Source organism: Mauremys reevesii, linkage group 7, assembly GCF_016161935.1.
Source record: "Mauremys reevesii isolate NIE-2019 linkage group 7, ASM1616193v1, whole genome shotgun sequence".
Lineage (NCBI taxonomy): Eukaryota > Metazoa > Chordata > Testudines > Geoemydidae > Mauremys > Mauremys reevesii.
In genome coordinates this window covers 88,532,342-88,556,482 of record NC_052629.1, presented here as the reverse complement: position 1 = coordinate 88,556,482, position 24,141 = coordinate 88,532,342, and the positions used below count along the sequence as shown (strand labels likewise).

The following is a 24,141-nucleotide window of genomic DNA, read 5'->3' as shown; positions in this document are numbered from 1 at the left end:
CACTTTTGAAAATTCATACCAGGGACATATTTAAAAGACAAAAAAATTCCCATGGCCACTTACTAAAAAAAGAGAAGTCATATTTCACAATAATGAAGCAGTCTGGGGGACCATCTTTCATGGATGCAAGGTCTCAGTAATGAAGCGACTTTTAAGAGTAAAGGAAACTACAAAACAATGTGAACAGCATTTTAACCAATAAGACAGCGTATACAAATTAACTCAAGGTAACAAATTGAGCTGCACAATCTCTTCAGCCAAAAATTAGCTGCTCATAACTGAACTGAAATAGTTATAAGTAGAACACGGCCTCCTATTTTCCTTTTGTGTTGCTCTAAGAAACTCTTTACATTTATACTTAATGTTGAAAGACAGATGAAGAGGATATAGATAACTATAATGGAAATATTTCTTTCACTCAAGGTCCTACAATATCCTTCACTTGCAGAAAAGCCAGCAGACAAGCTATGAATACAGCTAGACATCTCAGGATACTGATGACACAAACCACTCGAGCTGTGTTCTTGTAAGTACCATGCACCTTTTCCTCCATGCTTGACTCATGCAAAATTATCACTGAATTCAATGGGAATTTTGTCCAAGAAAGAACTACAGGATTAGATTATATAACACATTTTATGCATCCCCCTCCACCAACACCTCTGATACACATGCAGTATATTCTACATAGAAAACTAAAAAAGTTATTTCCCCAAGTATCCCAAGTAATATACATTTGTAAGGAAATAGATACATGACAAATGATTGAGGAAACTGGACTAGAAGTCAAGAGATCTAGATTTTATTCCAAGCTCTGCCACTAACCGTGTGACCTTGGGCAAGTCATTTCACCTCTGTCTCCTCCATCTCTAGAAAGGTGATATTGGTAGCTTCCATTGTAAAACACCGGATTTAATACCATTAATTATTATAATAAGTTTTTATTTCCTCCACAGATCTCAAAGCATCTGTATGACTATAAATCAGAATCTTTTTACAACAAATTACTTATTACTGTGTTACACTCATACATCTTATAGGGTTCTAAATTAGCTGTATGAACTCAGGAAAGGGACCTTGGCATCGTTGTAGACACCCCAATGAAGATCTCTCTCCTCAATGTGTAGGTGTGGTCCAAAAAAGGCAAATAAAAGGAATGGGATGGAGAATAATACAGAGAATATTATAATACCTTTATATAAATCCATTGTGTTGCCTCATTTGGGTGCTTTGTACAGTACATGTCACCCCATCTCAGAGATATTGCAGAAAGAGAGACCAGGATAAGATCTATGTGGTAGGGAAGGGGAAAGAGGAATCCTATTTACCTTTTATGAGGCTCTTACACCTTCCTCTGCAGCATCTGGTTCTGGCCATTGTGCCAGATCTAATCCTCACTGGCATTTCCTACATTTCTATAAAGGCTATAACCCAAATACAGTTATGCACGTTCAAGTTATAAAATAAGGACAATGTAACTTAACATGTTAAAAGCAGCTTTCTAAGCTGTTCTCTCATATTAAACTAAACCTGTATTTATATACCAGCCTAAAAATCAGGATAAACCCCAAACAACTCAACTTATTTCTCAAATAGCTACTTGACTGTCTCAGAACATGATCTTTTTCCTGTGTCATTTGACAGTAGTTCTATATACCTCATTTTGTCAAACTGCATGTCTTTGCATCATACAACACAGGGTCTAGCTAACAGATCATGAATTACTGCATGCTATTCTGTTCCATAATCATCTATTACGAGAGCAAGTTGAAATACTTTTAAATATTTATTCAGGTTAGCCTTCATCATGTATATCCTGTTTTTCTTCCTGCTAGTCAAATTATATAGCAGTTCAATAAATATCTACATGGATTTCCATCATTTTAAAACGTACAAAGCCACTAATACTTATTTACTTTTGAAATCTATTTGCATTTAGGCAGTTATTTAAAAGGTTGTAATTACAAAATGGCTATTTCTTGGGGTGGAGGGGCAGGAGGAGAAGCTAGGCCAAATAGAATTTAAAAAACCACCACCAAACTGACTCTAAACTGTTCTTTCCAGAAGTCCTATGTATTGTTTCCACAGAAAGAAAGAGTGAAATAAACAGAAATATATATCCTTGTGAACACATCTGCTCTCCTAACAGTGATGCACAAGCAGTCGTACGCAACATACATTTCAAAACAGAGTTTATCAGCACTAGCAAGTCTTGGTAAAGACAGATTCAGTTAACTGTTATTGCACTATAAACCTGCTGAAATTACAAATGCCTGTACATTAACCTGGACAACCTCATCATTACAAATACACAGGCTGATGCTGATAGGTGTGGAAAGACCTCACCAGGGACTGACTTTACTGGACAAGCAATTTAGGGATATTTGATTTTTGAAATTGGGATTTGTACATTGTACAAAATACTTTTCTTTTGTATTAGGTTTCAAGAAAAATAAAGATTCCCTATTTATAACTCCAGACTACAAGACAATGAGTTGTGTCTATGGAAGGTTAAGTAACTGCTCTGATTGGGCATACTGGTTTTCTTCTACCCAACAGATAAAACCATTTTTTGCCTAACATTTAAAGCATATAATTCAATTTTCTTTGTCACAAATTTAGGATATTATTGTTCTTTCTCTAATCTTAATGCATTTATTTTTTAAATTTGATTTCAAATACTGTATCAAGATAGGATTTTTATTTACTTTTAACCATTAAGCTACTTGTGGTTTTTCCTCCATTTAAACATAAAACATCTTGTAAAATTGGTTTCGAAATATGATCCTGACTGTAAATAAAAATGTTGTTTGATTAAAAATAAACATAGACTCCATTAATAAAGCAATTTCTACACATTATAAAAAAACTTGCCTTACTGATTTTAGCCTGCATTAATAAGCAGTGTTCAGAAACTGTATATTGTCATTATGATGCTGACTGCAATACGACACATCATGTCTGTACACATTACATGAGGTAAGTTAATAAACAGAATGAATAAACACATGGCCTGTCTGCATGATACATCATGGCACGTATCATCCTCATGTATGGTGTTCTGACATGAATTAGTGATAAAGAGTTCTCATAGATTTATAAACACCACTACTGGTCATAATTAGACACAAGAAGAAATAATAGGTCAACATATCAATTTCTCAATCTTACTTCTTTATTACGATTAAACGAGAAGCAAAATAGCCAGACACAACAACAAGAGCTAAAAAGTTAACTCTTAAACCCTAATTATGTAATTCTACAATGATGGGCAAAACGTTTAGGCTGGCTATCAGTATTCTTATTAATCAATATACAAGCCATGTGAATTTTAAACACTGCGACATAATTGTGAAGACCTGCATGAAAACAAGTCCACTCATACACATGAATGTGTGCACTTGCATATTCATACTACGGTCACATACAAATCAGACATATATCCTACCTGTCTAGAGTATTCCCATGTTTACACAAGATGAAAATAACTTTTGATCTCATTAGAGTATAAAGTGTATTCTTCCCTCGTAGAGTAAATGCATTCCATGGAGTACATTTCTAAAAAATTGCTTTAATTCCTTTTTATGTACCTTGGCATTTGATGGCTTTTGATTTATCTTCCAAAACTACAATTGATTTTTCTACAGACACCAACCAATTTGACTCTGCTTTAAAAAGGGGGAGGGGAGGGAAGGAGGGTTCAGAACAGAAATGAAATAGTTGTGTCCCTCACATGCTAGCTCCAAAGCTAACCATCGTCTCAAGCTCAGTGTCCATGCAAACTGACCATCTGCAACTGCAAAGAACAACCGGTTCTGACACTATCTTCTCACCCCGAAGCGGGTGAGTTTCAGGCACTTCTGTAATCCCTGCATGAGCCAGCCCTGGAAAGCAGGGTGCTTCCCCTCCCACCCCACCCAAAGGTGATCCCTCGCCACTGAAGTAAACAGGCATTCCCAGGCACCAGAGCCACCCAACACCTGGCCATTAAAAGCGGGGGGGGAGAGAAGGGCTGTTTATAGACATTAACACCGCGAGAGAGGGGAGGCAGAATGGGGGGGGGCGCGTGTGGAGGTTGACGGGGGGCACCTACCAGTCCGTATGCGGCTCCTCAATGACCAGCAGCAGCTTGAACTTTTTGGCTGCAGCTGAGGAAGCGGCGGATGCCGCGTCCACCAAGCCGGCCGAGGCTGCCGTCTGCTTCACGGCGTTAGAGAGGGAGCTGAAGAAGCTGCTGCCCGCCGACTGCTGCGGCTGCTGCTGGGGTGGCGCCGAGTGCGGCTGCTGCCTGCGCTCCGCGGCCGGGGAGGCTGCGGCAGGAGCCGCAGAGGAGGCAGAGGGAGGCGGCGGCGGCGGCTGCTGGGGCTCCGGCCGCTGCAGGTCGGTCATGTAGCCATTGGGCAGGTTGGCGATGAAGCTGCTGTCCGAGAGCCTGCGCCGCAGAAAGTTCATCATCTGGCCGGGATGCGGGGAGCTGCTGGCGAGAGTGCGGCGAGGAGGAGAGAGAGGGGCGGCGCGCTCGGCTCGGCTCCTGCCCGGGCGCTGCGCTGTGCAGGCGGGCTCGCTCGCTCGCTCGCAGGCTGCAGCCCCAATGAGGGGAGGCTCTGCCTTCGCTAGAGCAGCGGGGCCGGCGGCTGCTTCCCTCCCCCTGCTCCCTCCAGTCTCTAGGTGGCAGCCGCCCAAGGCTGGTCTGCGGTGAGCGCGCAGCGGGCCCGAGGCAGGGCTGGGCTAACGCCTTGCAGAGCCCCCGCCTCGCAGCGCCGGAGGGGCCCCAGGAGGGCTCGGCTCAGGGCGGGCTCTGCCCCGCATCCCGCACAGCCCCCTGCGCTGCTTCAGAGGGCTCCACAGCCGCAATGCACAGCGCCAGCCCCCGGCGAGCCCACCGCTCCTGCGGGGCAGAGAGAGACCCGCCCCCGGCACCGACCCGTTCCTCGGGGCCCTTCCCAGGCCACACATAGTGCCAGGGGGAGGAGAGACACCCCCCTCTCCCGCCCCAGGAGGACACACAGCGCTGCACGGGGGGGGGGCACTACTCTGCCTGGAGGGCTCAGCTGCACAGAGCCGACACCTCCCCCGTGGGCCCAGGGCTGCACAGGGGGCTTGGGGGGCCAGAGCAGATCTGAAACTGAGGCCTCTCTACCCTTGCAGAAAGATTACCAGGAGGGGGACAAGATTGGAGAGAGCCATACACCGCACCACACCTCAAACTCCCTCCTCCCAGCCATGGCTTCTCTTGTATAGGGCTGGGCCTGGCTCCCCACACTGGACCTTGTGTGCAGGGCCGGGTTTAGGCCTATTCCACCAATTCCCCCGAATCAGGCCCCTCGCCCAGTGAGAATCCCTTCCCTGGCTAGAAGCGCCTTTTTAATTTTTACTCACCCGGCGACGCGCCGGGTCTTCAGTAGCACTTCGGCCATGGGTCCTTCGCTCGCTCCGGGTCTTCGGCAGCACTTCAGTGGCGGGTCCCTCAGTGCCGCTGAAGACCTGGAGCGAGTGAAGGACCCACTGGCGAAGTGCCACCGAAAACTCGGAGCACTGCCCGGTGAGTACAAGCCCCACGTGTTTTTTTTACATGGTGGGGTTTTTTTTAAGTCATCCCTGCCGGGGCCCTGCACTTCCTAAAGCTGGCCCTGCTTGTGTGGGGGTGGCAGTGCAATTGAGGTTTGGCCTGGTGGCCCCTCGCTTATGACACAAGGGCTGCCAGGCCAAACCTGAGTGGTGCTATGAGCTTACATGCCTCATTGCAGTTCCACTCAGTTTGGGGTCCCTCTCAAATGGGGCTGGGGCTAAGTCCCACAGGTGTGCATAGAGTGGCTACTGTAGTGTGGGTGCAGCCAGACCACTCTCAGAATCCCACCTTGATCAACTGTTCTTTATCAGAGGGGGTGGGGGAGGTTGCTCTCTGCCATGGGTGACTTGGCTGAAGGAGGGCTAGCCCTGGAAAGCACTCTTCCATCAATTTGGAAATTTGTTAATTATATTTCACGGAGCAGCTCTCCTAAGTTCCTAAGGCAGTCCACATACCTCCAGCAATTTACTACCTAAATAAACAGCAACATGTTTATGCTAAACTAGGAAACTAAACTAGAAGTAGCATTTGAACCATCCCATTAAACTGGCCACTTTATTAAGTAATCCAATATTCCAAACATACACGGTACTAGTCACCTGGAACTGGTGATGTTACTTCTTTAATAAAACTTTTTAAATGTTAGAGAATTAAAACTGTTTCATGTCGAGTGGTGATTATGAATGGAACCTGACTTACAGCCTGAGTACTGGATCTCTGTTTATCATAAGTAACACAGACCAGGCAACAGCAGCTCAAGCTTCCGGCCGCCGCGGTAGCACTGGAGCCCTGGGCGACATGGGCCAGGCAGCGCAGAAGGGCTGGCTGGGGGATCCAGCCCCGCCCCTTCCGCCTGAGGCTCCATCCCTTCCAGGGGCCAGAGCTGGCCCCTGTACCAGTAAGTCTTCTGTGTTACTTTCACCCCTGTCCACTTCTGTTTAAAGTGTGGTTCTACTCATGTGACTATGTAAAAATGGCACCTCTTTATTCAGATCTGCTTCCTGTATACCTCTGTAGATTTTATTGAAAAAGAAAATTTACTTCTTTCTATTCCAGTTAACCCTACTGAGTCAACATACATATGGGAGAGTGATCTGGATTATATGATGTTTTACACACCTACTGGTGTTAACTAGGTTTCAGTTACAGGGCTAAAAATTCTATCCTCCATTTCACCTGTGCCATTTTCTGGTAAACATAGAGAAATGGTGAGAAGCAATTTAAGCTTCAATATCTGTTAGTATAAAACAGTATGTAATCAGTGATTAAGTCATGGAGTGGTTAAATTGTGCAACCTTAACTTTTTGGACATAGGATCCACCCAACTTAGTAAACTTGTGTGAAAATAGTTTGTCTTCTTATGGATGAAAATGCTTCCGATCTATGGCATTTTCCACACCATACCCACCAAACTAACCTGGATAAGATGGAAGGTATTTTCTGACTGCAGTCATAGCAAATGGCAGCCATGTTTCACCCCTGAAATGCTATCCTTTATAATTATAAAAAGTTTAATTGTACAATGTCTGGAAAGTACTATATGCCTGGTTCTATCATGTACACTTTTGATAGGAGAACTAGATCCTCTGAAATCATCTTCTTCCTGTTACCTCGGCAACTGGAGTCCATCATTGTGCAAGCATGTGTCATCTTGGTCTGGCTATGGCAGCATTAAGATACACCTGCTTACCATCTTTTTTTATATTATCCATCCATCGCTTCCTCAGCTTCCTTTGGGATCTCTTTCCTACCACACTCTCCCTGCCATGCTGTCTTCACCAGGTCCCTTTCATTCATCTTCTGCATGTTTCGAAACCAGCAAAATTGCACTTTTTGTATTCTGTCAGCCACATTACTGAATTTGACTTCCATCCTAATACTTTCATTTCAAAATCTGTCTCTTCATGTACAGTAGAACCTCAGAGTTATGGACACTTTGGGAATGGGTTGTCCATAACCCTGACATGTTCTGTAACTCTGAAGAAGAGGTTATGGACTTCAGTCACATGCAGAGTTGGGGCTTCAGCTGCAGGTTTGGAGGGGAGTTATGGCTCCGGGCGTGGGGGAGTCAGGTCTTCTGACCCTCAGGGCACCAGGATGTCAGGGCTCCAGGCAGAGGGCTCAGGGAGCACTGGGGCTCAGTGCGTTAACCATGGGGGAGTGCTGGGGCTTGTGGCTTTAGCCTCACAGTTCCACTCCCAGTTTCAGCCTGGGGGGAGTGTTGGGCCTCTGGGCTTCAGCCCCGCAGGGGGTGCTGGGGCTCAGGGCTCCCCAGGGCTCCACTCCTAGCTTCAGGAGGGGGGGCACACCAGGGCTCTAGCTACAGGGGGAGTGCTGGGGTAGAAGCTGGTGCTCCCCTCATATCTAAAGCCCTGGCGCAGCTGAAGCCAGCCTTAGCGCCCCGCACAAGGCTGAAACTGGGAGCAGAGCCCTAGCACTCCTCCACCTTGGTCTAAAGCCCTGAGCCCTGGTGCTCCCAAGGGTCAGAAGCCCCAAGCCCTGCCCCCTCCAGCCTGCAGCCCTAAACACTCCCCACCCTGCAGCTGCAGGACCAGCCCCATATGGCTAAAGCCCAAGGCAGTACAGTATTTGCCCTTTTTTTTTCTGTCTGCACTGCTGCCTGATTGAGGACTTCTGGTTCCACAGGGTGTTCGGTTGACCGGTAAGTTTGTAACTCTGGTGTTTGTATCTTTGAGGTTCTACTGTAACTCCTCATATAGCGCAGACATCTGAAACACCTGTAGGTGTTGAACCTGCTGTCACTGTATAAAGCATGCTTCTGCACTATACAGCATTGTGCGTGCACCATTGTTCTATACAGTTGGGCTTTTAGTCTCAGTGGCATATGCTTGTCATACACTACCCCTGAGATGTTTTTCCACACTCTTACAGCACTCTCCAATCTGTACTGTATGTCATGTTCAAACTCACTATCTTCCGTGGCCCAGCCACCAAGGTACTAGAACCTGTCAGTCTAGTTTAGTCCAGGAGTGGCTCCAGGGTTTTTGCCACCTTAGGCGGCAGCGCTCCTCCTCTGAGTATTCAGCGGCGGGGATCCTTCCGCTCCGCGTCTTCGGGGCACTTTGGCGGCAGGTCCTGGAGTGAGTGAAGGACCCACCACCAAAGACTTGGAGCGGAAGGACCTCCCATCGCCCAATTTCTGCCGAGGGTGGCAAAATGCCGCCCCCCAAATCCTGTTGCCCTAGGCGACCACCTAGGGTCACCTAATGGAAGCGCCGGCCCTGGTTTAGTCACACACCAAACAGATGTTCTTAAACGCTAGGGTAAAAGCTATGTCCAGAATTTACACTATTAATTCTTTTAGTTTAACTGCACTATGCCCTCCCTATAAGATTCCCCTTCTCAGAAAGGAATCTTCTACCTTTAATCTTGACTATTTTGGCTTCCATTATAGTTAAAACAGCTCCTCTGAATAATACTCAGAATGCTAGGTTATCAAACATGGTGCTTAATTAGGATGCATTAGTCACAGTCTTCTTTGCTGCTTTTCTCTGGTAGTATCTTCTTTAATTTATTTATTTAAGAACATTTAATTTGCATGAGGAAGCACTATTGTACTATTCCATCAGGTATCTGAGTTAATCTGGGTGTTTGTCACAGACATCATTAGAATGGCTTCCACAGTTTTAAAAGTGTCCTGTTATGAATGTGATGGAGTTAGGCTGCCCCTTAAGGATAGTAAGTCCTAGTGGTCAGTTCACCTCCATCTTTAGTCATAGCCCATTAAGAGTTGGAGAGGTCTGATGAAGGCAAGGATATGGGAAACGGGACATATGGGTAAAGAGGAAGCAGTCCTGGGGGTAAGTAGTACTTGAGGGAGAGGAAACCCATTACTATTCCTTTAAGGGCCGAGGACCAGGAGCATTGCAGAGCGGGTGAGGTAAGGCTTCCCTGTAACCCAACCATTGGGGATGAGCTGGGAAAAGGGACTAGCCTGCCTATTGAATTCTCCAAGACTAAAACTGGAAGGGCTGATTGGGGGAAAAAAGTTAACTGGAGGAGAAATGGACTGAGGGCTTGTAGCTGGCTTGAATCAGAACCCAGCTCCTGTCTTATGGAGAGGTGGAATAACAGAGATACAGCATGGCTCCAAGAAAAGGGGTTATGGACTCTTGCCCTAAGAAGAGAACAGATAACTCTGGCCACTGGATTGTGCTTCACAGAAAAATGTGGAGTGGAGGATTTAAAGAGGCTCCTCAGTGTCTGGCTGAGAAGGAGCTGCCAAGGTGCCTGAACCACAAAGCGGGAACAATAGAATCTGCAGTCCAGGGAGAGATGCTGATGAACAAGGAAAGGTACAAGCAGCCCAGGGAGGCTGCAAGGGATTAGGCGTAGTCCTGAACTACCAAAACAGGCTCCCTGGGCTGGATTCCTCTCTCTCTTCCCCAGCAGAGGAGAATGGAAAAGTCTCAGGATTGAGAGAGGCAAAGTCCATTCCACTCACAGAGCAGAATCTTTCTTTGGAGTACATTTGCTTGTACTTTGTCTGGTCTAGTTTTAAATGTTGCAATCCATGTGGGTTTCCACTGCTTCCCTTGGGAGACTATTCCACAATTTAATTGAATGTTCTCTCTTCATATTTGTTATATCATATTATTGCTGCATTAAAATATGCTCATGTAGACACACACAGTTACATACATAAGCAAAAAGAAACAGCATAAGAGAAGCCTTAATGTAAGAGAACAGGGGCACTGTCCATGGTGGTAAAAGCTGCATTAGTAAACCAGATGTCCCATGTTACTAGATGAAAAACTGCATTCCTCAGGACTGATGTATTTTAATTGGAACAAGTTGGAATTGAAAGTAGGAAGAGCATTGCTGGCAGATGATTGGGTAATTGGGGCAAATGCTAGTCAACAACACTAGGAATGGGGAGTTGGAGGTTTTCCTTCCAGTTGCTGAAGAAAATGGTGAAGAGTACAATTCCATTACTTCTTTCTCACCTGCTCACTGTCATATCCTTCTTTCCAAGTCTCCTGACACCACAATACACACGCTACTTCTCTCCCAGCCACACACCCACAAATGCTCTCTGAGTCACTATGCTCCCCACAACCACCATGCTCCCTGCTCCCTGTGCAGAGCATTGTCCTCAGGGAGCTGGGAGGATGGGTATTCTCTTCCTCTTTCCACAGTCTCAGGAAAAGGAAGCCAGGAGCAAAAGGCCTTATATTATCCTCCCACCATGGCAGGTTATGAACAGGATCCACTTTCCTTTTACCCGCACACATGAAGACCCCGGGCTCTCCATGGGTGTCTTTTAGCCTGGTCCTGCTTCAGGCTGGCAGGAGAAGGCCTGACATGCTGAAACCTTTGCTGCTTGCCTTGAACTACAAGGTGAGCTTTCTAAAGGAATGGGTCAAATGATAAAACAGCTATCCCCTCACTCCAAATCCAAGACTGTTCCTTCTCATCACCCAAAGTGGCTGCCCTACTTACTTGTCATTTTGACTGTGATCCTTATTTTTCTATTAATGCAGTTTCCCTACCTTTTTAATATTGTTCATAACTTTATATACAGAGGGGATTAGTTACTTCTGTTGTATAACTTCCTTAATGTAGTAGTTTGACAGATGACAAAAGATTATACATAACTTATTTACAACCAACTGGCCAAAGATGTTTCAGTGACCTTAGCAATGGATATTCAAGGTAAAATTTCAGCACAGCTCCAGGATCATGCAGCTTGACATTGCTATAAGCAAAAGAGAAACAAGTTTTATATTGTATCTGGTATATTAAAGCCTTGGTGCACACCCTTTAACATTTGTTGAAGAAATCTTCTAAACATCAAGGAAAGATATCATCCATAAGTTCCTCTACTTAAAGTGTGTGTGTGTGTGTTTCCCGCCCCCCCCCTTGGTTCATGTCCTGAAGGATAGGCAAAGGTTGTCTGTATAGATTCAAATATGATGACAAGGCATGAAATAGGGTAATAGTTTCTCTCTTCTATTGATTGTTTTAAGTTGTATAACAGTGCATCTAGGATGCAGTTTAAAACAGCCAAATTAATGTAATTGTAAATATAAATGAGATGCACTCCACAGTGTCGAATGTGTACTAAGCAGGGGCGGCTCCAGGCACCAGCGCACCAAGCATGTGCCTGGGGCGGCAAGCTGCGGGGGGTGGCCTGCCAGTCGCTGTGAGGGCTGCAGTCAGGCTGCCTTCGGCAGCGTTTCTGTGGGAGGTCAGCTGGTCCTGTGGCTTCGGCACCAATTCGGTGGCGGGTATGCCAAAGGCGTGGGACTGGCGGACCTCCCACAGGCATGCCGCTGAAAGCCGCCTGACTGCCGTGCTTGGGGCGGCAAAATACATAGAGCCGCCCCTGGTACTAAGGTCTGCATAATACATCAGCCATTAGAGGCAAACAAGATCTGTGTATTGAAAATAATGTCTTCCACACACGTGAAATAATACTCCACAAACCAGGCGACTATGTGGAAATCTAGGGTAGATTGATTGGCAGGTTTGGAGAAGATTCTAAAATGTGTCAAAATTTACTTACAGCCATACCAGTAGATTAGCCTCATCAGAAAATCCCTTTATAGATTTCCTAAGTTTGAGACTGTTGAGATTCAAGATGATCCCTAGTTGTAAGAATTCCAGTATTTAGGGAGGTTGGTTTCTACAGTTTGGAATGAAAAGAAAAATGTACTCCAAATGTTAAAGTAACATCTTAAAGCAACAGTAGGACCTAATGGAATAAAATAAAATATCAGAGAACCTACAGCAGAAAATATTGTCTCTATAGTTTTCAGAGTAGCAGCCGTTTTAGTCTGTATCAGCAAAAAGAACAGGAGTACTCATGGCACCTTAGAGACTAACAAATTTATTTGAGCATAAGCTTTCGTGGGCTACAGCCCACTTCATTGGATGCATAGAAAGGAACACACAGTAAGAAGATATGCGGGTTCTACAGTAAAGATCTGTAGCAATTTATTCTCAAATGCTAGGCAGTCTAAAATAGTTAACATGCCGCATTCTGCCATTGAATGCAGTATCTAGTACTGTAGCCTATACATGAGAGTGTATAAAAAACTGTTTTTTATTTCAAAATTTCTTTTCATTTAAGTTAACTACAGATTTATTTGTAATAATTAATTATATTTATAATTACATTTTAAATTAACAACCTATGTTAAGGCCTAAACTTACATATAATCTATTAAAATTGTTTACATTAAATACAACAATTAATATTAAGCAGTGCCTGTTTGCTGTCAAGTTTTAAAGAAAGTCAGACCACTGAACTGGTGGAATTCACTGGCTAAACACCTGAAACCATACTTTGCTGAAGTGCTAAAACCAGCTTTTGACAACGGTAGCCTCTTCTATTGGTGCAGAGAGAATACTTTCTTGATTTCAGTTTATTCAGCTATTTCAGTTCATGACTTGTTCTTTTAAAGTTAAGAAACCAACTGGGAGTTGACAAAGTAGGAAAACTTGTTTTCCTCTTCCAATATATGAATAAAATGAGGTGAGAGCATGAGATCTTCTAGTTCTAAACTTTTGATGGACAGGTTGACCAGAAATAATAAAATCACTTAATTAACACCCGATACTTCCTTTGTTTAATACATTGGTTTTAAATGTAAAACATATTTTGATATTTTTTCTATGTATCTAGCATATTTATGGCCATTTTATTTAATAATAAAATTAAAATGTTGTTTTTATGCCTTTAATTGAATTTGAATTTCCATCCAAATAGAGCCTGACAAATTGCAAGTAAACAATTAACGTAGTAAAAAGCTAAGCTACATAATTGCCTGAATATAACACATCCTCCTGGTTATCAAAAAGAAGCACTAATTTCGTGTAAAGGCTATATTTAGTTGCAAATCAATATGTTAGTTGGTAACCATTAAAATGAGAATCGGTCTTTCTTTATGAGAATAACTAAAGTACAAATGCAAAACATGATTAAACTTCAAGGATTTGAATCACTTTGATTTAAATAATCTACTCTGCTGTACACACATGAGAAAAGAAGTTTGTCCACCACACTTTGGCATAAGAATGAGTGTAGAATTTTCGGACTTCATTTTAAATGTTATCCTGCATGCTCTAATATTTAAACAAAATCATTAGACATTAAAAAAAACAAGATTACTTTCACACACACACACACTCTCTCTCTCTCTCTCTCTCTCTCTAAAGAACCACAAAATCAAAACTCCCCAGTTATTTGACTCAATTAAAATTACATCAGGGAGACAGAGCAAATTTTGTCATTGTAAAATGAAACCTAGAACATTAATACATTTGGGTACCATGCTAATTGTACTGTTTTCTGTAATAACCACATGAATGCAAATGACAGCTAATGTAAGCATTCCAGGAGATTCCACCTTAACATATTAGGAGACTGGTCATTTTTACTTAAGCAAGCAAGAAGTGAGAGGTTTCACTATAGTCTCTGAATGGCAATATTAATGCAATAAAAGTCTGCAGTGCCAACAGGCTAATGACTGGAATGTATGTTTCAAGTAACTTACTTTCTCATCTTTTTAAATTTAACTTAATCAATTGCTTGATAACAGTGTGGGGCCTGATTGTTCTCATTGCAGTCAATGGGATTTTTGCCATTCATGTAACTGGAAATGGGGTCATACCCTTGATCAGTTTTTCTAGCTCTGTAGTTATAAAATTAGGGTATGCATACAAAAGTTGAAGGCAAAAAACCTTAACAGTTTCTTTAACTTAAGAGACAGACTCTTGCATAAAATAAAGTTGATAGCAGCTCAACAGCCCTCATTCAAGTAAAAGCCAACATGAAGAAGTAGGCCTTGGACTGTGTCCAAAGATCAGTAGACCTGGTCTGACAGACCAGAAGGAGGAAGCAGATTTCAGAGGTGAAGGTATTCCACTGAGAACGCCCTTCCAGTAGAACAGATTTCTTTTTTTTAATTGGGCGCTTAGACATGATGGGCCTGAAACTCCTCTTACACTGGTTTAAATGTCCTTTATTGTGCAATAAATTTCTCTCAATCTCTTTATTCCACTAAACAGGCCACAGTCAAATGTGTAAAAGTGCATGGAGTCTTACACACTAACAGTCTGGATGGGGCAAACATCATGAGCTGTTATGAAAAAATTTAAGGATCAGTTTGTCATGAAAGTTATGGTTGTGATGAAAAAAATCTTTACATGGATAGACCCATAGCCAGGGATGCTACTCTCACTTAAATTTATATAATTCCACTGACTTCTGAGTTCCCCCAAATTACACCAGTGTGAGAGAAGAATCAGGCACAGTGACATTAGGGCAAAACATTGTCATTCTCAGACACTGAACTATCAGGAGTATTGTACTATTGCACTAATGCTAGAGTTTAACACTTATCCAGGCAATTAAGAAAAAAAACTCCATGCTTTACTCACTGATATATAGGAGAATCCTACAAATCACCTTACTAAGACAGTTCTCTCTGCCGAAATTCTCAGTAAAGAATTAATACCTGAGTGCCTAAGTGAAGACTCATGATATGGAGAACAAATTATTTTTACAAGACATATTATGGAAACCTTACCAATATGCTATACAGTACCACCAGGAATTACAAACTAATCTACACTTGTCAAATACATGTTAAGAGCCTGCTGGTGAACCTAGTGAAGTCAGTAGGAGATTTGTTATTGACTTCTGTAGGAGACGATTTGGGCCCTACATGTGCATATTTAGCAAGTGCAGGTGATATGTCTTTTGTATATTTAAATGTATTTTTCCACATATCTAGAAAGTATCTACATAGATACAAGAGAAAAGTATTGACAATCTATTGGGGGGGGGCATTTTGGAATACAGTAAGGAGTTTTACTTAGACTAGTTGTATACCAAATCCATTATTCCTCTGGAAAATAACATCACTGCAGGAGAGCAAAGCAATTATCACATATCTCCTTTTCACATATTACTTATCTATATCAGTGACCAGACCTAAGGCTGGCAACGCTTTCTATATACTATTTGTAGCTAAATTGTTTTCCCTCTTTTTATTAAAAAATTATAGACAATATACCTAGCAACAAAATGATAGACACAATAGTTAAATATTCAGTCCAAGGCTTCACACATGCAAGTAGTCCCACTGATGTCAATGGAAATATTTGTATGAGTGAGGACTACTCTTTATGAATATGGATTTGCATGACCAACTCCAAATCAGCAAAAACATCAATAATTTCTTTTTGTTTAAAGAAGAAATTCAAATTTGGATTTTAATATACTTCTTTTATATAAGGTACTTTTCTACATTGTACCTCAATGGCTCTATTATTTATAACAACAATTACCCAATCATGTATAGATTTAAATATATGTCATTGAAACTTCTCACAGTGGTGCCTGACCTCCTATATCTAACTGTCTCACACCTCCACTTTGTCTTATCAGACAGCTTCACTGAATTACCTCAGGATTCCCGCTGTTATGATGCCGCCTCAAGCAAGAACATGTCAACTTTCTGTTTCTGATTTTTCTTGTATTTAGTTGTCCAAAGTGACAGAAGTACTGTGCAGCCATATGAAGATGTGATGTAGGCACCTTGGGAGAGAGCCATTTCAGTTGTAGCAATAGAAAAGACACAAACCCATCTGGAGCTCCCCCATCTCAACTCAGATCTCCCAAGTGTTGGTTTACGAACCCTAAACAGAGAGGTCAAGTCAACCATAATTACTGCTTGTTGTACATGACCATTTAAATTTCTAATTCTTGCCTAAAGTTACTATCACCCTGAGTATTACATCTTTATGAGGATGAATGGTTATTTTTCTAACTTGTCTGACTAAGCATGCTTTGGATTAGTAGAGAGTTGGATGGACCAATCCCTTGGCTGTGCAAGTGAAAATTCTGTGATATGCATAAACAAATATTCGAACAGAGCAACAGTATCTACAAGACATACACTGTACTAACTTTTCTGGTATTCACAGAGCCAGATGGTACCTGGGAACTCTATGAGCGTGTAAGGAGAAGGCACAAGAAGCTGTCTTCTCTCTCTCCTTGTGTCCCTGAACTGCAACTGGGAGCAACTGCAGTACCTGTGCTCTGTGGAAAACAGAGACTGCTCCCTCATGTGCAAGACACCCCAAATGGAGTATGAATGGGCGGGGAGAAGGGAAGCACTGGGGAGTATGCTGCACGCTCTGAAGGGGTACAATTCTTCACTGTCCCAGTGTGGGTTAGTGCCAAAAGGCACAATTTGTTTCTTAATTATCATATAAATATAGTACTTTGTGCATGCATTATATTACCTCAAACTCAAATCCAGTTATATTTTTAATGATGACAAAAGTGCATTGAATCAGATGTTGCAATGTGGGCTGTAGTCTATTAAAAATACTACTGAAATACTATAACCTAATTAGTTTAATGAACCATGAATTCTGACAGCTAATACCTCTAGATTTGCGAGTTTTGAACAAAGCTGAATTCAGATCACAGAAAAGAGCTCTGTGCTCCCAATAATTATGTTTATTGAGATTAAAGAGGTGTGCACAGTAAAAATTCTGTACAATGTGACACATGAGAGTAATTTGGATCAAGAAGGGTACAATTGGTATGAGTTATAGGACAAATAGATGATGCTATTAGATAAAAATGTACAATAAATTAAAATAATGGTCACAAGATTTATTCCAATACATAAACTTAAGGTAAAAGCAATCTTATTACGCCATTTCCCATGCTGAATGAGTACATTTTGTTTTCTGATTTTTTATTTTTCTTATTTTTATTTTTTGGTCTTACCTTAAACTGTTGAGTATCACAGTAAAAGCTGAAAAGCCTTTTTACATCATCATTTAGACTTTACTCTTTAAGGGCCAAATTCTGCTCTCCTTACTCAGACAAAGTTCAATGGGAATTTTGCCTGACTAAGGAATGCAAGATATGGTCCAAAAAACCTGAATACTTTATTTTATAAGAAAGCTGATCAGATACATTTAACATAAATGGTATTGCTGAACTGACAGTTGTATATTTTTAAAACAGCTAGACAGAAAGTAACTTAAATTTATGACTTGAGGCTAATTTGGTGGCATCACACTTCTAGGTAGATTCAGCAATAAGCATTATTTGCTTTTTTCAACAGTTATAGAACTATGCATAATCAGTTTCCCCTCCTGCTCACCACTCTTTTGGTCTTGAAGTTATATAACCTTTATGATCTTGTTTACACCCTGTAATTCGGGGAAAAAGTGTACATTTTCTGGGTTCACTAATAATGTGAGGAGTATTTTCTTTTGCAATTAAAAGATATGTAAGCTCATCTAATGATTTTTCCATAATATTACAGTAGTTCCAAGACATATTTACTGATTCAAATTCAGTAGCCTTCTTTGCAAGCAATTAAACAGCTTGCAAAACTACACATACAATATAGGGGCAATTTTATCAGCAAAACACAGGCACCTCTGCCAGGGTGGAATAGAGCCACCATTATGATCGCATATATGATGCTAAACAGTTTAGGAACAGAAAGGGACAAAGAATACCTTCTCCGCAGGTAATATAAGCAGATAAAGTAACTACTGCCTATGCTAAAATGTGGCCAAGATACAAGGACACATTTCTTAACACGATAGAATAACTACAGATTTTAGCCAACTATCTGCTGAATGTAAGAAATGCTTCTCAAATTTTCAATCCCCCTTTTTAAGTCAGATTTTTAAATATGTTTTGTGGGTGTTTAACATCTGACTTTGTATGGCAATGGAGCTTTTAAACAAGGTGGGAAAGGTCAGATATGGTATCCACAGTAAGGGGTATTATCCAAACACAATGGAAGTAATAAAGAAGCCACAAATCATGTATTTCTACTAATATCAGTAGAGCTGAATACTTAAGCTAACATGTCAAACACACACACAAAGAATAGTTGCTCCCCATATGCAATACAAACTTTATCTCAGCCCCGTGAAAACTATAGGTTTTCTTGGATTTTCTGCTTTTTTAATATTTATCTGAAGATCTAAATACATGCCAGTTTTCTTATTGAAATGTCAATATGATCAAAGATGAGAAGTTTTAAAGCATTTTTAAAATGACTTTTTTCTGCTGCCAAACTCACCCAATTTTCAATTTATCTGAAGATCTAAATACATGCCAGTTTTCTTATTGAAATGTCAATATGATCAAAGATGAGAAGTTTTAAAGCATTTTTAAAATGACTTTTTTCTGCTGCCAAACTCACCCAATTTTCAATGACTGCCCTATTAACTTATAAACAAAATTAGTGAGCTGAATGCAAGTTGTTCTAATTAATGTCTGCTTTAGTTACCACAACTTAATTTTGAATTCCTAGTATGTAAAGTCCTGATAAGCCATTAATGTAGTGAGTGGTGTGAGATACCAAAAAAGAATTTGAACAGATGGCAATAGCTGAGCTGGAGAATGGAACTGTGTTTTGGTACGGTACACAACATTATTTTTGAGTGATTTGAAAAGCCAGTGAGGACACTACATTTTATGGGCTGTATTAAAAAAAATGAGTAACTGCCCCATCTATCTCATCATAACCAGTTAATTAAAGCACTATATTTTTACATAAAATGTAAATGATTGAATATCAATTCCAGGATAAAAAATTAAAAGAAAAAATTACTTCATACATGCAAGATACACCAGTTATCTGCTTTTCTTTACTGATATGTTTATATAATAACATAGAAAGGCCAAGACTGGAACCCTGGATCAGAAACATGTTTCCTTCCACTCCAAATTTGGAGGACCTTCAGCTAAACTTTTCCTAACCTGCCAAAGACTCTTCTTCTCAATTGGTCATCCAGTTCAGGAGTTCTCTGTTCGTGGGAAGTGATTTGTTGAGGATGTTAGGATGTTTTTTACATTTTAATTAGTGGTCTGTGGACTGGTTCTGTTTTTCAAAAGCTGATGTGGCCCTGTTTAAAATACAATGCTTGCTTTGTATGAAGAGCTGGGGTGGATCTGCTCCACATAAGAGTTGTCCTTTGTGTTTCAGTTTTTCATAAGTCTTTGAGAAAACATGGCATGATTTGTGGTTTTACATTTGTAAATGCACATCATTACTGTGGGGCTTGTTCCCAGAAACTAAGATCCATAAATCTTCCAATGCCAATGTCTTGGGACATCCCAGTTCAACTTTCAGAATTTAAATGATTTAAGTGAAACACTTTCCCAGAATCGCCCCCCCTCCCGATCTCCTGGTTTGTGATATTTAGCTCTGTAGTCTTTGTATGCCTTCCACAGAGTCACCTTGGAAGAACCTACCTATGATGGAAGAAATTGCTGGGTAACTTTGCATGCTCTTTGTTTCTCTGATATCACAGTGTCTCTTGGGCTTGTGGGGCTGAGGCTGTTTCATTCTAGTGTAGACTTCCAGGGTTGGGCTGCAGGCCAAGCTCTGGGACCCTCCCATGTTTCAGGGTCATACAACCCAGGCTCCAGCCTGATCCCAAAAGTCTACACTGCAGCCTGAGTCAGCTGGCACGGGCCAGCTGCAGGTTTTTAATTGCAGTGTAGACATACTCTCCCCTTTGGCCTAATAGGGTAACTTCCAGAGTCAAGAACTCCTCATAGAAAACATCCTGACACTTGTCTCCTCTCTCTTACACTGTGGGCTATTAGGACAAGAAGACCCTGCTGATCACAGGCACAGCAATATCACACAGGGACAGAGATGGCTAGGTGCAAACAATGTTAGGTTTTACCGGTCAAAGACCTATAGAGACAATAATTGGAGGGTAGGCCAGAATATGGAGAACTGGAGTGATGTGCTTTCTGTGCAGAGCACCACTTCATAAGCAGTCAGTCAGAGACTAAGCACAGGATTTCAGCCACCAGTGCTCCAACTGTCCTCTTAACCAAAGAGAGTGTTAAGGGGATAGCCGGGGACAAAAAATTATAAAGTCCCCCAGGTCCTGAGAGTGTGCTGATGTTGTAAAGACTTTACATTTCCATAATGTCCTCTTATCCAAGGATCTCAAAGTAGCACTGTGACCCACGGACCCTCGTGCCAACTGGCAGAGGTCGGGGGGTGCATGCACAAAGTTTTACAGGGATCCTTTGGGTTGGATATATGCATAATAATTCACTAAAGGGTGTGGCATGTGAGATCTCTAACGAGATCACCATAATCATTGCAAAATGAATGTACTGATATTATTTAAGGAGTCTATACTGAAATTTTCTTAAGGCAGGTAGCCAGGAGGTAACATGTTTCTGACAGATTTCTTTCAGGCAGAGGGTAACAGATGCTTATTTCCCTGAATGGTCATTGTGTGCTGTTTGTCTCACACTGTATACCTGCTTTCATATTGAGCCAGATGCTGATTAAGAGATTGTGAAATCTACAAGAAAGGAATACACTGGAAAAAAAATGCAGGACAGGCGACCTGTCTATGATAAGGACAATGTTTTTTTTGATATATCTGGGGGTCCAAACAGACACCAGGGATCTTTCACCAAGGAGGCAAACTCACAGCCTGACTTGTCTCATGAATGTTTCATTGGAGCCAAGCCTGCCTGTAACACATGGGAAGGGCTTTGAGTGAGCATTGCTCTAGAAGCCATGAAAATATCTAGTTAAATAAGCCTAAGCTCTAGAAAACATGCTATGATTTTATATGTAATCATTTGTTTCCAATACTTCTACTTGAATCTTTGTACTAATAAACATTTACTTGTTTTCACTGTAAATTAGGGCTGTCGATTAATCGCAGTTAACTCATGCGATTAACTCAAAAAAATTAACTGTGATTAAAAAAATTAATCATGATTAATCACACTGTTAAACAATAGAAACCCCCTAATTGAAATATAGTAAATATCTTAGATGTTTTTCTACATTTCCAAATATATTGATTTCTATTACAACACAGAATACAAAGTGTACAGTGCTCACTTTATATTATTTGTATTACAAATATTTGCATTGCAAAAGTGATAAACAAAAGAAATAGTATTTTTAATTCACCTCATACAAGTACTGTAGTGCAATCTCTTTATCATGAAAGTGTAACTTACAAATGTAGATTTTTTTTGTTACATAACTGCACTCAAAAACAAAACAATGCAAAACTTTAGAATCTACAAGTCCACTCAGTCCTACTTCTTGTTCAGCCACTTGCTAAGACAAACAAGTTTGTTTACATTTATGACTGCTTCTTATTTAAAATGTCACCTGAAAGTGAGAACAGGCATTCACAGGGCACTTTTGTTACCGGCATTGCAAGTGCCAGATCTGCTAAACATTCATGCTTCGGCCACCATTCCAGAGGACCTGCTTCCATGCTGATGATGCTTGTTAAAAAAAAATGTGTTAATTAAATTTGTGACTGAACTCCTGGGTGGAAAATTGTAAGTCTCCTATTCTGTTTTACCCACTTTCTGCCATATATTTCATGTTATAGCAGTCTTGGATGATGACCCAGGACATGTTCATTTTAAGAACACTTTCACTGCAGATTTCACAAAATGCAAAGAAGGTACCAATGTGAGATTTATAAGGAGAGCTACAGCACTTGACCCAAGGTTTAAGAATCTGAAGTGCCTTCCAAAATATGAGAGGGATTAGGTGTGGAGAATGCTTTCAGATGTCTTTAAGGAGCAACACTCCGATGCGGAAACTACAGAACCCAAACCACCAAAAAAGAAAATCAAACTTCTGCTGGTGGTATCTGACTCAGATGATAAAAATGAACATGCGTCAGTCTGCTCTGCTTTGGATCGTTATCGAGCAGAACCCGTCATCAGCATGGACGCATGTCTTCTGGAATGGTGGTTGAAGAATGAAGGGACAGATGAATCTTTAGCACATCTGGCATGTAAATATCTTGCGACACTGGTTACAATAATGCCATACAAATGCCTGTTCTCACTTTCAGGTGATGTTGTAAACAAGATGTGAGCAGCATTATCTCCTGCAAATTGTAACCAAACTTGTTTGCCTGAGCTCTTGGCTGAAGTAGGACTGAGTGGACTTGTAGGCTCTAAAATTTTACATTGCATTCAAAAATAAAACAAACAGTTATTTTTTGTACCTAATTCTACATTTCTAAGTTCAACATTCATGATAAAGAGATTGCACTACAGTACTTGTATTAGGTGAATTGAAATATACTATTTCTTTTGTTTTTTACAGTGCAAATACTTGTAATAAAAAATAAGTATAAAGTGAGCACTGTACACTTTGTATTCTGTGTTGTAATTGAAATCAATATATTTGAAAATGTAGAAAACATCTAAAAATATTTAAATAAATGGTATTCTATTATTGTTCTACAGTGTGATTAATTGCACGATTAATTGCAATGAATTTTTTAAATCGCTTGACAGCCCTACTATAAATATATCCAAGCGCTGTGTGTTAAGCATAGCAGTGATCTGAGGTGAAACTGATAAGCAAGGGTGAACTGCTTTATTGGAAGCAGCGAATCAGGGAATACTGCAGTGGAACAGGGGCTTGACACTAAAGGAGATGCTCAGAAGGCTCAGGGGTTGGAGTGTGCCTATCACTAACCTATAGAAAGAGATCGGGGCCTATGTAGGCCTAGAAAGGAGTGCTTATATTGCCCATGGCCAGTGGTGTTGGGGAACTGACCCCCAGCCGGCCCAGAGAAAGCTTCCTTATGCTAAGGGCAGGTGGTAATGAGGAGCCTCACAACCCTGAGTACCCCTGGGAAGCATCACAACTACATAGTGCTTGGTTATAAATACTCAGTACTTGCTTTGGTTTAAAAAGCAAACATGCCTACCCATTAATTATATAGGCAACCCATTAATTATATAGGGGAAATCCTGTCTTTCTTGAGTGTCATACGTTATGGCCTTATTTGTTGTCTGAAACTTGTTTATTGGTAATCAGTAATATAGGCAGTTGTTTACCTCCTTTAACCAGTGTGTGGCAGACAAAATGAAGTGGAATGGATATTGAGACTGACACCCTTCCAGCAACATATTCATCATATGGTAAATCTGCATCATACCAGTCAATTGACAGAGTGCCATGGCTTTACAGTGTGTTTTGAAAACTATTATGTGTTTACTGTTTATGCACAAATGGGAGAATAATACAGTGATCTTAGTGTTCATTAGCATGAGTTTGCATGAATTTGGGATGGGCATACCACTGACAAAGGGGGAAGCCGTGAATGAGTTACGTGAGTCATTCCAAACGTCGAGGAGCACTATAACATGCTTTAGAGTTAAACATTTTTGTTGATGTTAGTTTGTATCTCTTCATCAAGTCAACTAGTTATCATGTGCTCAACTGCATAGGGTCATATGGGACTATTAAAAAACAACTTTTCTATAACTAAAAAGACATGATTCTAAGGTCCAACATCAACAACTGCAGGCTCCCATTGTCAAGCTGGAAATCTCCCCTTTCCAATGGTATAAAGCTTCCATTTCTAACATTCTATTAAGGTGTCACACCTTAAAGCTATCAGTTGTGCAGGACTAAATATTGTTAGTCCTGGACTTTGGTCTGGTCCAATCAGGGATGGAAAATGCCACATATTAGGGGAAATAGAACATTTTCCTGACAGGTTAATTGAAAAAAAGA

At 41.1% G+C, this 24,141-nt stretch overlaps 1 protein-coding gene and 1 long non-coding RNA gene across 12 annotated transcripts in view; one reads left to right on the top strand and one right to left on the bottom strand.

The window, feature by feature from the left end:
• Positions 1 to 2,431, top strand: part of LOC120369152 — a 38,151-nt gene extending 35,720 nt beyond the window's left edge. For all 10 annotated transcript variants that reach the window (XR_005582964.1, XR_005582958.1, XR_005582957.1 and 7 more), the window contains 2 exons: positions 424 to 526; positions 2,065 to 2,431. This is a non-coding gene — a long non-coding RNA (uncharacterized LOC120369152). The remainder of the gene's footprint in view (positions 1 to 423; positions 527 to 2,064) is intronic.
• Positions 1 to 4,649, bottom strand: part of SYN2 (synapsin II) — a 443,697-nt gene extending 439,048 nt beyond the window's left edge. For both annotated transcript variants that reach the window (XM_039482092.1, XM_039482093.1), the window contains exon 1: positions 4,094 to 4,649. In XM_039482092.1, coding sequence (XP_039338026.1) covers positions 4,094 to 4,455 — 362 coding nt within the window. In that variant the 5' untranslated portion in view covers positions 4,456 to 4,649. The remainder of the gene's footprint in view (positions 1 to 4,093) is intronic.
• Positions 4,650 to 24,141: the final 19,492 nt, after the last annotated feature.